At 36.0% G+C, this 12,483-nt stretch overlaps 3 protein-coding genes across 7 annotated transcripts in view; 1 reads left to right on the top strand and 2 right to left on the bottom strand.

Moving 5' to 3' along the window:
- The window catches only part of LOC125669574 (probable ATP-dependent RNA helicase DDX43), a 30,795-nt gene extending 28,128 nt beyond the window's left edge, over positions 1–2,667 (top strand). The window contains 1 exon segment of the mRNA XM_056162008.1: positions 114–2,667. Within this exon segment, the coding sequence (XP_056017983.1) occupies positions 114–272 (159 nt within the window). The 3' untranslated portion in view covers positions 273–2,667.
- LOC125670354 (solute carrier family 17 member 9-like) overlaps positions 1–12,483 on the bottom strand; it is a 960,148-nt gene that overhangs the window by 430,862 nt on the left and 516,803 nt on the right. The window lies entirely within an intron of this gene.
- The window catches only part of LOC125668257 (receptor-type tyrosine-protein phosphatase alpha-like), a 93,768-nt gene continuing 88,858 nt past the window's right edge, over positions 7,574–12,483 (bottom strand). For all 4 annotated transcript variants that reach the window (XM_048902124.2, XM_048902130.2, XM_048902128.2 and 1 more), the window contains 4 exons: positions 11,574–11,740; positions 11,011–11,146; positions 10,481–10,649; positions 7,574–9,305 (listed from right to left, as the gene is read on the bottom strand). In XM_048902124.2, the coding sequence (XP_048758081.2) occupies positions 9,187–9,305; positions 10,481–10,649; positions 11,011–11,146; positions 11,574–11,740 (591 nt within the window). In that variant the 3' untranslated portion in view covers positions 7,574–9,186. The remainder of the gene's footprint in view (positions 9,306–10,480; positions 10,650–11,010; positions 11,147–11,573; positions 11,741–12,483) is intronic.

Here is a 12,483-nt window from a genome sequence, read left to right as displayed (position 1 = left end):
CGGTGTACACTGTGATATCCTGTAAACATTTTGTATGTAGAGTGTGTTGTGCTGACTAATTCTGCTCATTTGCATTAGAACACAGAATTTTAATTTTATTTCATATTGCACAGGTTGTGCCTGCTGAGCTAACAAGAATGGCTGAGCGCTATGAATCCCACAAAGAGAAGATCAACGAGGAGCGTGCCAATGGTATATACCGCCCCCGGGGTGGGGGACGAGGGAGGCGGAGAGAGGAGGGAGTGTATGTCTGTATGGATGGTGTCCCTTGAATTCAGTGTTGTGAAATGTAAAGGATCAGTCGGCCAGTTTTAAATAATTGGTTCATCAGTGCCAAAGTGAAGAAAACTGGTAGTGCAATACAGTGTGAAGCGCATCGTTGCAGAATGTTGAAGGATTTTTTTTCATTGCTTGAAGGAATCAAGCATATTAAGTGCACTGTTATGTGCCTGTATTTGATTTTAAGGAGGCATTCAGATTTATGTATATGTACAATATTTTACCAGTAGTACCTAGGTGTATGTACAGGTGTAGTCCCCATGAGAAGCACAAGGTACAGTTTAAATCTTAAAGAGTAAATGCTGAGTTATAAAGTTTATATACGGTCATGTCTCACTAACTCTTCTTTTTTAGCTCACCAGGCTCAAGAGAGCTTTTCTGATTAAAATTTGCCATTGTCTGTCATCGGCAGCGTAAACTTTTCACATTTTTATCTTCTTCTCCAGAACCACTTGGCCAATTTCAACCAAACTTAGCACAAAGCATCCTTGGGTGAAAGGGATTCAAGCATGTTGAAATGAAGGGCCATGCCCTCTGCAAAGGGGAGATAATCACAATAAATGCAAAAATAGGGTGGGATCATTTAAGAATCTTCTTTTCAAGAACCACTGGGCCAGAAAAGCTGAAATTTACATGAAAGCCTTCTGACATAATGGAGATTCAAGTTTGTTAAAATCATGACCCTTGGGGCAGTACAATAGGGAATTAAAATTATTTATGTGAATATATAAAGAAAATCTTTTATAGATTTTCTTCTTGAGAACCACTGTGCTAGAAGAGTGGAGATTTACCTGAAAGCTTCCTGATGTAGAATAGATTCAGATTTGTTCAGATCATGGCCCCCTGGGTAGAGTGGGGCCACATAAGGGGCTCAAAGTTTTACATAGGGAAATCTCCAGGACCACTATGCCAATTTCAATCAAACTTGAAACAAATTACCCTTGGGTGAAGTGGTTTCAAGTTTGTTGAAATGAAGGGCCATGCTCTCTTCAAAGGGGAGACAATCTCAAAAATAGGGTGGGGCCATTTAAAAATCTTCTCGAGAACCACTGGGCCAGAAGAAAAGCTGAAATTTACACGAAAGCTTCCTGACATAGTGGATCCTATTCATGACTATTGATGTGACTAGAAGTTTGGGCTAGAATTTAACTTTGGGTATGTCAATAACTATTTTGTATAGTAATTCAAAATTATCAACTGTACATGTAAAACTTGTGTCTTTTGTATTACAAAATTATGTACTTTTGTACATACAGTCTAACCTTGTTTTGAACTCGATTAAGCCAATAAAAAACTTCCAAGATATTGAGGATGAAGAAAATGTAGTTGGGACTTCTAACTTCGACATATCCATGGTATTCAAGATATTAATGTTTGAGATACAGCAATTCAACTGTACTTCATTTTTTGTTGAAATATATGCATTACATTAAAAAGTGTCATCACACCACATGTATTTGAATTTTACAAAGTTATTACATGTTTTATTATGCCCCCGAGATCGAAGATCAGGGGGCATATTGTTTTTGTCCTGTCTGTCATTCTGTAATCCTGTCATTACATGAGTATTCCTTGTGACAAGACCTTTCCTTGGGTACCAACATTTTTTACCCCTTGACCTTGGAGTTTGACCTACTTTTTGAAAACTTTAACCTTGCTAATAACTTTTGAACAATAAGTGATAGAGCTTTGATATTTCACATGAGTATTCCTTGTGACAAGACCTTTCCATGGGTACCAACATTTTTGACCCTGTGACCTTGACGTTGGAGTTTGACCTACTTTTTGAAAACTTTAACCTTGCTAATAACTTTTGAACAGTAAGTGATAGAGCTTTGATATTTCACATGAGTATTCCTTGTGACAAGACCTTTCCGTTGGTATTGAACCTTTTGACCTTGACATTTGACCTACTTTTAATTTTTTTTTTTACATTTGTCATAACTTCTAAATGGTAAATATTAGAGCTTTCATATTGTACATGAGCATTTCTTTTGACAAGATCTTTCTACTGGTACCAAGATATTTGCCCTTGTGACCTTGGCCATCTTCGGAATTGGCCATTATCGGGGGCATTTGTGTTTCACAAACACATCTTGTTTTTTCATTCACTAGTACATTCATTTTAAATTATTAATTAAAAATATGCTTATGTATTTGAAAGCGATTGTGTATAAACTCTTGAATTATTTTATTTCACTGTTGTACTTGAAGATCATGGGGTTTATCACTCTCTTCAAATAGATTTGACATTAACCTCTCATATACATGTATGTGTACATAAATTGCATGAACTTTGTACATATTTGTCAAATACATTTTATTTAACTGATAATCTTTGATATTCCATTTATTTTTGTTGATGATTCTTAAACAAGTTTCGAATAATTGAGTCTTATTTTCTGTCAGGTACTAAAGATGTCATAGTCAGGATTAATAATCCCCATGGGATGGGCCATTTACCTGTGGTCTGCACATAATGAGACCATCTCACTGCATATATTCTGGTTAAATGGTCATAATTACAAAATTTGGTTATGAAACAGAGAGCAGATCATGCATAACTTTCCACCAACTCCTCAAAGTACGATGACTGGAAGTTGCCACCCTAACACATGGCTAATTCTGGTTTCATAGCTTTACTAGATGGTTGTATATTGTTTAACGTCCCACTCCAGAATCTTTCACTCATATGGAGATGTCACTATTGCTGGTAAAGGGCTGCGAAATTAAGCCCTATGCTTGGCGCTTATGGCATTTGAGCAGGGAGGGATCTTTATCGTGCCACACCTGCTTTGACACAGGGACTCGGTTTTTGCAGTCTCATCCGAGGGACCGCCCCATTTAGTTGCCTCTAGTCTTATGACAAGCAAGGGGTACTGAGGATCTATTCTAATACGGATCCCAACCGGACTATATATGAAATGGATTAATATTATATTGTCTGAACATACTCTCACTGAAGAAATTTGTAAACGTTAAATTTAGTGGGTCATATGAAGGTTACAGATGTGTTGTAGTGGAGGTCAAGTCATAAGAAGTAAAATTTGCCTATTGAATTTTAACTTGAGATCAGTGTTTGAAATAACCGCGCACCCGAGATGCATAAATTTTGTCACGGGCAAATAAATTTCTTGGCATAAGTATACATATACAACAAAATAAAAGAATATCTGCATGCTTTCGTTAAATCGTAAAAGGTTGAAGATTGTGAAAATGAGAAGAGGAAAAAACATGTACGTACACTAATTATACATATATTACAAATCTCGTCTCAAGCTCTGTATCGGAATCACTAAAGATTGGAATATTATACCATTGATTGATGTTTTCCGCCACACTCAACAAATTTTTAGTTATCTGGTGGCGCCCAGTTTTTATTGGTGAAAGAGAGAACCCAGATATCACCGACCTTCCGAAAGTAAACTGGAAAACTTTTTCACTTACCGGCATGAGCGGGATTCGAACCCGCCCCGACAGAGGTGAGAAGCTGTGTGATTTTGAGCGTGATGCTCTAACCACTCGCCCACAGAGGCCCCTAATATAATAGAATATTAGTATGATGATGCAATTCATATATATGTATATGAATGATAAAACCTTTTCCCCCAAATCCATAGGATTATTTAGTATAACATAAAGGAAAAGCATGAAACCACAAGTAAAATAAACTTATCTATTTCTTCTTTGATATCACATTTTCCCTGAGAATTGGTCAAAAGTCGCCCTTTGACGTACTCCCCTCCTCCGAAACATGTAGACTGACAACCTTTATTTTTCTCTCGTTTGTAAAAGTAATATTTTCTTACTGTCATACTTCGATTTGGATTAAAAGTTTCTTATAGATTTTTTATATTATAACTTTTATATTTTACATGGAAATTTTCTCATTTTTATGCCCCCCAAGATCGAAGGGGGGGGGGGGGGGGCATATTGTTTTTGTCCTGTCTGTACTTCTGTCTGAAACTTTAACCTTACTAATAACTTTTGAACAGTAAGTGCTAGAGCTTTGATATTTCACATGAGTATTCCTTGTGACAAGACCTTTCCGTGAGTACCAACAATTTTAACCCTGTGACCCCGGAGTTTGACCTACTTTTTGAAAACTTTAGCCTTGCTAATAACTCTTGAACAGTAAGTGCTAGAGCTTTGATATTTCACTTTGAGTATTCCTTGTGACAGGACCTTTCAAGATACAATTGGCATACAGGTATTCGTATGCTGGATCAAAATTCAGTTTGCAAGAGCTTGCACATGGAATCCTTGATATTACACTGAATTTTACATTCACAGGGCATATTCACGCTTGAACAAGTTTTTAGGTTCTTGCGGAATGCTCCATGTGCATCAAGCTCTCGAAGTTCCAGTGGCAATTGTGCACCTAGTGTTTTTATGGCTCTTGCACCGTATTTGTTTGATGATTTCTTCACTACCAGTTTCCATTGGTCGGATGATGATCTCGAAGTCCTATGTGGCTGGTAAACAGGACATAGCCCTCTCATGTATGCTGGTGCTGAGAAAGAGTGTAGTGACTTATGTATGGTTGTCGGCACTTTAAACACAACACGTTGCTTTACAGGCAGCCAGTGTAGTTGTTGAAGTAACGGCGAAATATGTTGTCTGTAGTGTGTTTTTGTGAGACAACGTGCAGCTTTGTTCTGAGCCAATTGTAGATGGGGCGATCGGTTATGCCAAGCAGGAGGGCATTGTGATAGTCAAGGTGGGATATATATATGACTGTTGCATTGATGACCTTCGCACATGCTTCCTGGGTGAGATGGTGTTTCACCTTGGATATTCTCCTGATGACTAGAACTATCTATGATGTCAGTCTCATATTACGTCGTGTAAGCTATTGGTGTCAAAATTACCATTATGGTAGCACTCGCGCCGTTTTATACAAAAACACTTTCCTGTACTAAAGTTACATATCACTTTGATAGGACATTTTACATTTCAATATCAATTAATGCTTCTTTTTAAAATGTCTAGCCCTCTATAAGTTAAAATGTCACATTTTGCTATTAATGAGATCTTGTTTTATTGGAATATTGGGTTCTGTCCGATCCGGTTATGGCGCTTGTGAAATACAATATAAAATTCATTAAGGTCATCGGTTTGGTTCAATCCCCACCCACAAAGCAAGAAATATAAACTAAAGTTCTACCCATATCATCACTGATGAATTAAAAAAAAAACAATAATATTTATTTGAAAGCAATGGCAATTTGATAATCTCCATAAAAAGTGAACCATTTTCATCAAAAATGTAAGTCTAGAGTATTAGTTTTTTGTGACAATCTATGCACACCATATCACAGAAATGCATTTTCAAATTGCTCCAATAAAATTTGTATAACAATTACGTCACATGTAAAATAAAACATACATACTGGGTTGTAATATATTTGTTCATTTTATGAAAATCTTGCAATTTGAAAAATAACTCAAATTTTAAGATGAGGAATTGTGAAATTAAAAAAAAAAAAAATGGTACACCAACATTTCTCGTGGTTGTTAAAAAGGTGCACTCATAGGATTTTTCTACAATTCAATAGCAAGAAGCCCACAGGCCTCATTGGTCACCTGAGTACCAGTTTGGAAAAAAATACCACTAGTCCCAAGGGCAATGAAATATCGACAAAATTTCCTGTTCTGAATCTTCAATGCCCTCAAAAGTGCATATACCGATGAAAGGCTTTACATAATATATGTTTTAACATTAAAAGATATGATTAATTTGGACCCATCCTAGAGACAACTCTTGAGTTGCGAAATTCACCATTTTTTTTTAGTACATCCTTTTCTGCTATTCCTAATATGCATTTGGATTTTATAGGGTATCAGCAACCTTAAAGAAGTCCTTCAAATCATCATAATTTTGGCACCACCCTGAAACCAAACCCTTACCGGGGCCCTAGGATCATGAAATTTACCAATTTTGGTAAAGGACTACCTATACTCCTTCTAAATATCCATTTAGTATCAATAGCATTAAAGCAGATATCATTTACATGTTTTGCACATGTATACCAAGTTTGGCCCCATCCTGGAGTCAGAACCTCTACCTCAGGGATTCTGAAAGTTACAATTTTGGTAGAGGCCTTAATTCCTGCTTTATATCACAATGCATTTGGTTTTTCTTTAAGAGCAGGTTAAGAGACGATTTTTGAAAAGTTGTCAATTTTTGCCCCACCCCTAAGGCCCCGGGGGTGCAGTAGTCCTGAAATTTACAATTTATGTCCCCCTTGTCCCAAAAATGTTTCATACCGAATTTGAAAAGAATTGGAATGGTAGTTATCAAGAAGTTGAAAATTTCTATTGTTCACACATTTAATAACTGACCATTTTGGTCCCACCCTGATACCAAAACCCTACCCTCCTTGGATCATCAAATTTACAATTTTGGTAAAGGATTATACCTGCTAGCTCTTTCTAAATATTCATTTAGTTTCAATTTAGCATCAATAGCACTTAAGAAGATGTTATTCAAGTGTTTTACACATAAACACTATATACTAAGTTTGGCCCCATCCTGGGGGTCAGAACCCCTACTCCGGGGATCATGAAATTTAAAATTTTGGTAGAGGCCTTCCTGCTCTACATCACTATGCATTTAGTTTTTCTTATACACGTTTTTGTAGAGATCTTTGAAAAGTGGTCATAACCAAGTTTGCCCTGCCCCTAGGAGTCTTGAAATTTACAATTTATGTCCCCCTTGTCCCAAAGATGCTTCATATCAAATTTGAAAAGAATTGGAATAATAGTTATGAAGAAGAAGTTAAAAATGTTCAGTTGTTAAAAGCATGACAGATGATGATGGACGACAACCAATTGCAATTGGTCACGTCCTGAGTTTACTGAGGTGACCTAAAAATATTACTAGGTCTTTTAAAGTCGGTCAGTTAAAGCCTTTCGATAAGCGACTTTTTCAGTGCTAGTAGCCTTACTATCAGTCAGTGTATGTAGATCGAATATTGAAGAGATTGCTAAAAAACAACTTTAAAATCACAACAGAACAACAGCTTGTCCAAGGGGACTCGGATGAACAACAAAGCCTCTTGGTTTTCACCGTGCTCTATATCAGGATGTTGTCATTTGCTCATTAGAAGTCAAGGTCAAATATTTCATTTCATTTAGATTAAAATTATTGTACTTTTATACCAAACCTATTCATCTGTTTATGAACTTTGTCCTTTACTTCAAAATATGGGCTTGAATATTCAACCAACTTGCATGTACATGTAAATGTTTTCATCATGCTAATTAATGTTACACAAATAAAACACCCCAAAAAAGTATGCAAGATTTATTATGGAAGATCTTTGTCTTTAATCAGTTTGGCACATTAAGTGACAAAACAATTAAACATTCACTACAGTAATAAATGCAATCTATAAACAGAAATAACAATGTCTCAATATACATGTATATAACTTTTACAAAATGCCATTATACATGATCAACAGGATTTCTCGTGAATTATAAAGCATAACAATCTTCAATGTATAAGTATTTTATCAAAGGTAGCTCAACACTACCCCAAACAAATTTTATGCTTTCAAAAGCATTTATCTTGGGTGCAAAATACATGTAGACAAAAGAAAGTGGGCAGTTAAGGACATCGGGATATTTTATGGATAGAAATATATCGAGATATTTAATTAAATCTAACACTTGCAATGACACATATTTTAAAAATTGCAAATTGAGTAATTTTCTTTCTACATTAGAATATGGAGAAACACACATCTATTGTGCTTTTCATTCGAGTGAAGACCAAAAGGCAACAAATAGCAAATTACGGTCAATTCACTCTTTGCAACAAATGCTATGTGTGACCATGTTTATATGAACATTTCAACTGGTTCTCTCTCTCTCTCTCTCTCTCTCTCTCTCTCTCTCTCTCTCTCTCTCCTGTAACACAAGTATGCTGTCTATAATAAGAATGTTGAAATTTTACAACCACTTTTCACATTCCCAAGAAATCGTATCTCTTGCAGAAGTTTCCATTAGGAAGCTAGTGAATTTCTCTGGATTAAGGCAAAAGCTAGATCATTAAATGATGCCTGCTTTAGGATCATTAAATGTTTTGTAAATTCAATATGCCCAGAAGCTTGTCAACTCCTAATCAAATAGGTGACATGTACCAGAGTCAAATTGACATTCAATATATACCGTACATGTAGAGGTCATTTAGTGCTGAGCCACCTTAAGGAATGAACTATCAAAATATTGCACTAAGCAGAAATTGCACATTTATTAAATAGATAAACATATGTTATGATACATTAATGGCATTTGAAAATTGCATGTTTAGTAGCCCCCCCCCCCCCCCCCCCCCCCCCCGATATGAAATGTTTCATTAAAAATAATCTGTGGTATAAACTTGGTTTGTGAGTAGATTTGTAGGTATGAATATGAAAGGGTTACTAATAATGTATCAGTTTAGAAATGCAACAAAATAATTTCTTCCAAAAAACATAAACACGGAATATGTTGTTGCATTCCTAAAACATGTACAGTGTATTACTTTCTCAATAAGCAAGTTATTCAAAGTACTAAGTAGTTGTGTATATATACATGTTAAAATACCAGTAAGTCTTTTCATTACTGTTGCATACTATAACAAATGTAACTAAAAATAAATACATGTACATCGTGAAAAGATAAATTCTACTGGGAATGTTAAACAAATATTTAAGAGTCAAATATAAAACTGGATGCACAGTGAATATATATGTAAAGAAATCTTCACCCTTTAAACCACTGTTGATTTGTGTGTTCCGTGGAGATGATAAACTTATCTTCTAAACGTGTCTCTAATTTCTCCCCTGGGACAAGTCTTGCTTGTCATATACATGTATACAATGGTGCAACACAGATGCTTATCCAAAGAAAGGAGTCTCATATTGTTGTCAGTAGTTCTGTATTGCTGGGTGCATCGAAAGGGTCGTCGAACACTCTCAAATCACTCACATTAGCGTACAACTCACCTCCCTGATCAACAGTTCCTTTCTTTTGACCTGTTAGAAAAAGTTGAATATGTAATGGGTCATTTCTCAGATATTTAGCAACTATGTATGGTATCAGAACAGTTTTTACAACTAGATAACGTACAACTAAATAAAATTAGATAAAATACAATCTTGTCTTTATTGCGTAGACACTGAGGTCCACGGAGAAAATATATAAGCAAAGTTAAACCAGATGCTATAGGCAAAAGTCAGCTTGTGCATATACACTGAGCATTGCTCAGCCTTTTCCATCAACTTCAGAAAAACTTCTTGACGGAAAAGGCCGAGCGATCGATGTTCCGATTGCACTGGAGCTTGATGTCGCGACCTTTATTTATAAATACATTGCTGTATGACCTAGCAGGGTAGCATATGACCATACACGTCATGGAGAGAAAAGTCAGCTTGTGCATGCACAAGTACATGTTAATCAGATCAAACCAGCAATATTTCATAAACAAGAGAATAAAAAAGTCTTGTATGCAGGTTTGTGATAAAAGTTTTTAGTTACTTAATAAAATTTGATAAATGTTATGGAGTCTTTAATTTATTCATTTGTACATAGTTACATGACATCATATTCACCTCAGCAACACTCAACAAAGAAAGTAATATATAGTTGTTCATGTCTTAAAACGGCGGCCATCGATCATTTTTTTTAAAGTTGAACTGAGCTTTTGAAAAGAAAAACGACATTCAAGCTTGTGAAGATCAATAATTTGTTGCCATATTATTCAGTGGCAGATCCAGAAAATTTTTAAGGGGGGAATATGACCCAAGTTTGTACCTTTCCACCCAAGAGATGGGATGGGGAGTGTGACCCCAATATGACAAAAAAAGACTTTGTAAAAAAAAAAATCAACCAAAGGGGGAGTGCAACATCCGTAACACCCCGTCAACACCTGTAACACCCTTGTGTTGTTACACAGGAAATAAAATCTTTATCTAGGTCTAGATACAAGATACAGGAATTTTCCACAGGTTGTATTTCAAAACATTGACCTACATGTAGATAATTTATAGTACCACCTAACCAATGTATACATGTATATAATAAACAAAGATGAAAGACATGCTTAGGGTTCTAGTGTTTCAAATACAAAGATTTTGTGCAGTTTGGATCTGTAAGTGTTAAACATGAATATACAGGTATTTTCAAATTTGATTAGGGGGCAGTGACCAACCTTTTGCTCCTTGTTTCACCAAGGGGTCCTTTTTTAGAGACGATCGGAACTCTCCCATGTTGGCGTAATCTGACTCTCGTATTTCGTCCTCCGTGGATCCATGGTTCTCATAAACATTACCAGAATCCAAATACCTGAACGCTACTTGGTAACAGTACTGGTACTGATTCTGCCGAAAGATAAAAACCAAGTTCATTCAACTGCATCATTTCAACTTCTTACTTTGTAGAGTTGGAGAATTAAAGAAGATATTTTTTACTATAGATACACAGTATATCAAGGTTGCTGATACATTAATTATGTAAGTTTGCATGCATGCCATTTACATGTATCATGACCATATGAACCATTTTGCAGTATCACAGCTTTACCATAAAAAGGAAACTCCATTTTAGATCTCGTGAACAGATTCTTATTTGTAAATGACCATGTTGTCCTAGTTTTTGTGGAGCTTAATTGTGAGTGATCAATGACATGTACTGGTTTTTGTGGAGCTTCATTGTGAGTGACCGTGTTAAATGTTCCCTGACCTTTGATGTTATGATTTCTGGTTTCCTGATCTGAAGCTGCCGGACATTGTGATAAATGTTGATCTCATTGTACCAGTCAATGCCATCTTGAATGTTACACACTGCACAGTACAATCCACTCTGTTTACCTCCATCCCTGACAACAAACACATATATCTACTTTTACATGCACATAAAAAGTACACATACAAAGGCTAGTTCTAGGCCCATACCTGTAGAAAGTACACATACAAAGGCTAGTTCTAGGCCCATACCTGTAGAAAGTACACATACAAAGGCTAGTTCTAGGCCCATACCTGTAGAAAGTACACATACAAAGGCTAGTTCTGGGCCCATACCTGTAGAAAGTACACATACAAAGGCTAGTTCTAGGCCCATACCTGTAGAAAGTACACATACAAAGGCTAGTTCTAGGCCCATACCTGTAGAAAGTACACATACAAAGGCTAGTTCTAAACTATTCTACTTTTCCCAAAGTCATGCACTTTTCTTTTCATCTTACTCTACTACTTGGTTTTAATTTGAGTTCTGTAAGATTAACAGCATCGTTTGCTTTTCCTCACCTGCATATAACAACTACTGGTTTCTGTTCTCCCAGTTTGGTCTGACGTTTCTGGACTTCGTAATGTAAGCAGTGTAGCAGATTCTGTACATTGGGCAGTTCACTGGATGAACTCCAACCATGACCCGTAAAAATCTTCACTTCCATCTCAGTTTCATTCTCTATTTCCTATGTACAAAAGTTTAAAGATAAATTCAAAACTAGTTAACCTTCAATAGCCCACTGCGATCATAGACATGAGTGCAAATCTGATGGTGTTTTGGTATAGTCAGAAGAAATCAGAGCTACACAGTCTTGCTATCTATACCTAATCGTACATCTGGCTTCAACATTATGTTCAGTAATAGTAGAAAACAAGAGCTCTGCAAGGCGGGGCATATGCCCTTGCAAAAATGAGTGTCTACAATTAAACTTTTTCTATGAATTTCTGTAGTGACCTTGACCTTTTGATCCAAAATTCAATAGTTCTTCCTCTCTTGATAAAAAAGCTACATCTGAAGAATCATATCAATCAAGGGGAAAAAAGGTGGCCTGTAGAGTGTTTAAAAGCTTTTTCTATGAAGTGTTATAGTGACCTTGACATTTGGACCTAAAGATCAATAAGGTTATTCCACTCTTGATAACAAAGCCACCTGTGAAGTATCAAATCAATCGAGCGAAAAATGCGGCCTGTCTACAAGCTCAGTGCTACACTCACACTCATTCACACACGAACATTTCTGTTACAATATCCCCTCTAGCAATGAATCATGAGGGATAAAACGGTGATGTGAATATCTGTTCCTTAGAATGTCTCCAATAAGTGTCTTGTTGCAATACTTCTATAAACGTACTAGTATTACATTAGGTAAACTTTTCTTTCCCCTTTCTTTCTCGCATACATGTACATATATATATATGTATTCATTATG

This window comes from Ostrea edulis, chromosome 4, assembly GCF_947568905.1.
Source record: "Ostrea edulis chromosome 4, xbOstEdul1.1, whole genome shotgun sequence".
Taxonomy (NCBI): Eukaryota; Metazoa; Mollusca; class Bivalvia; order Ostreida; family Ostreidae; genus Ostrea; species Ostrea edulis.
This window is presented reverse-complemented; position numbering and strand designations above follow the sequence as displayed.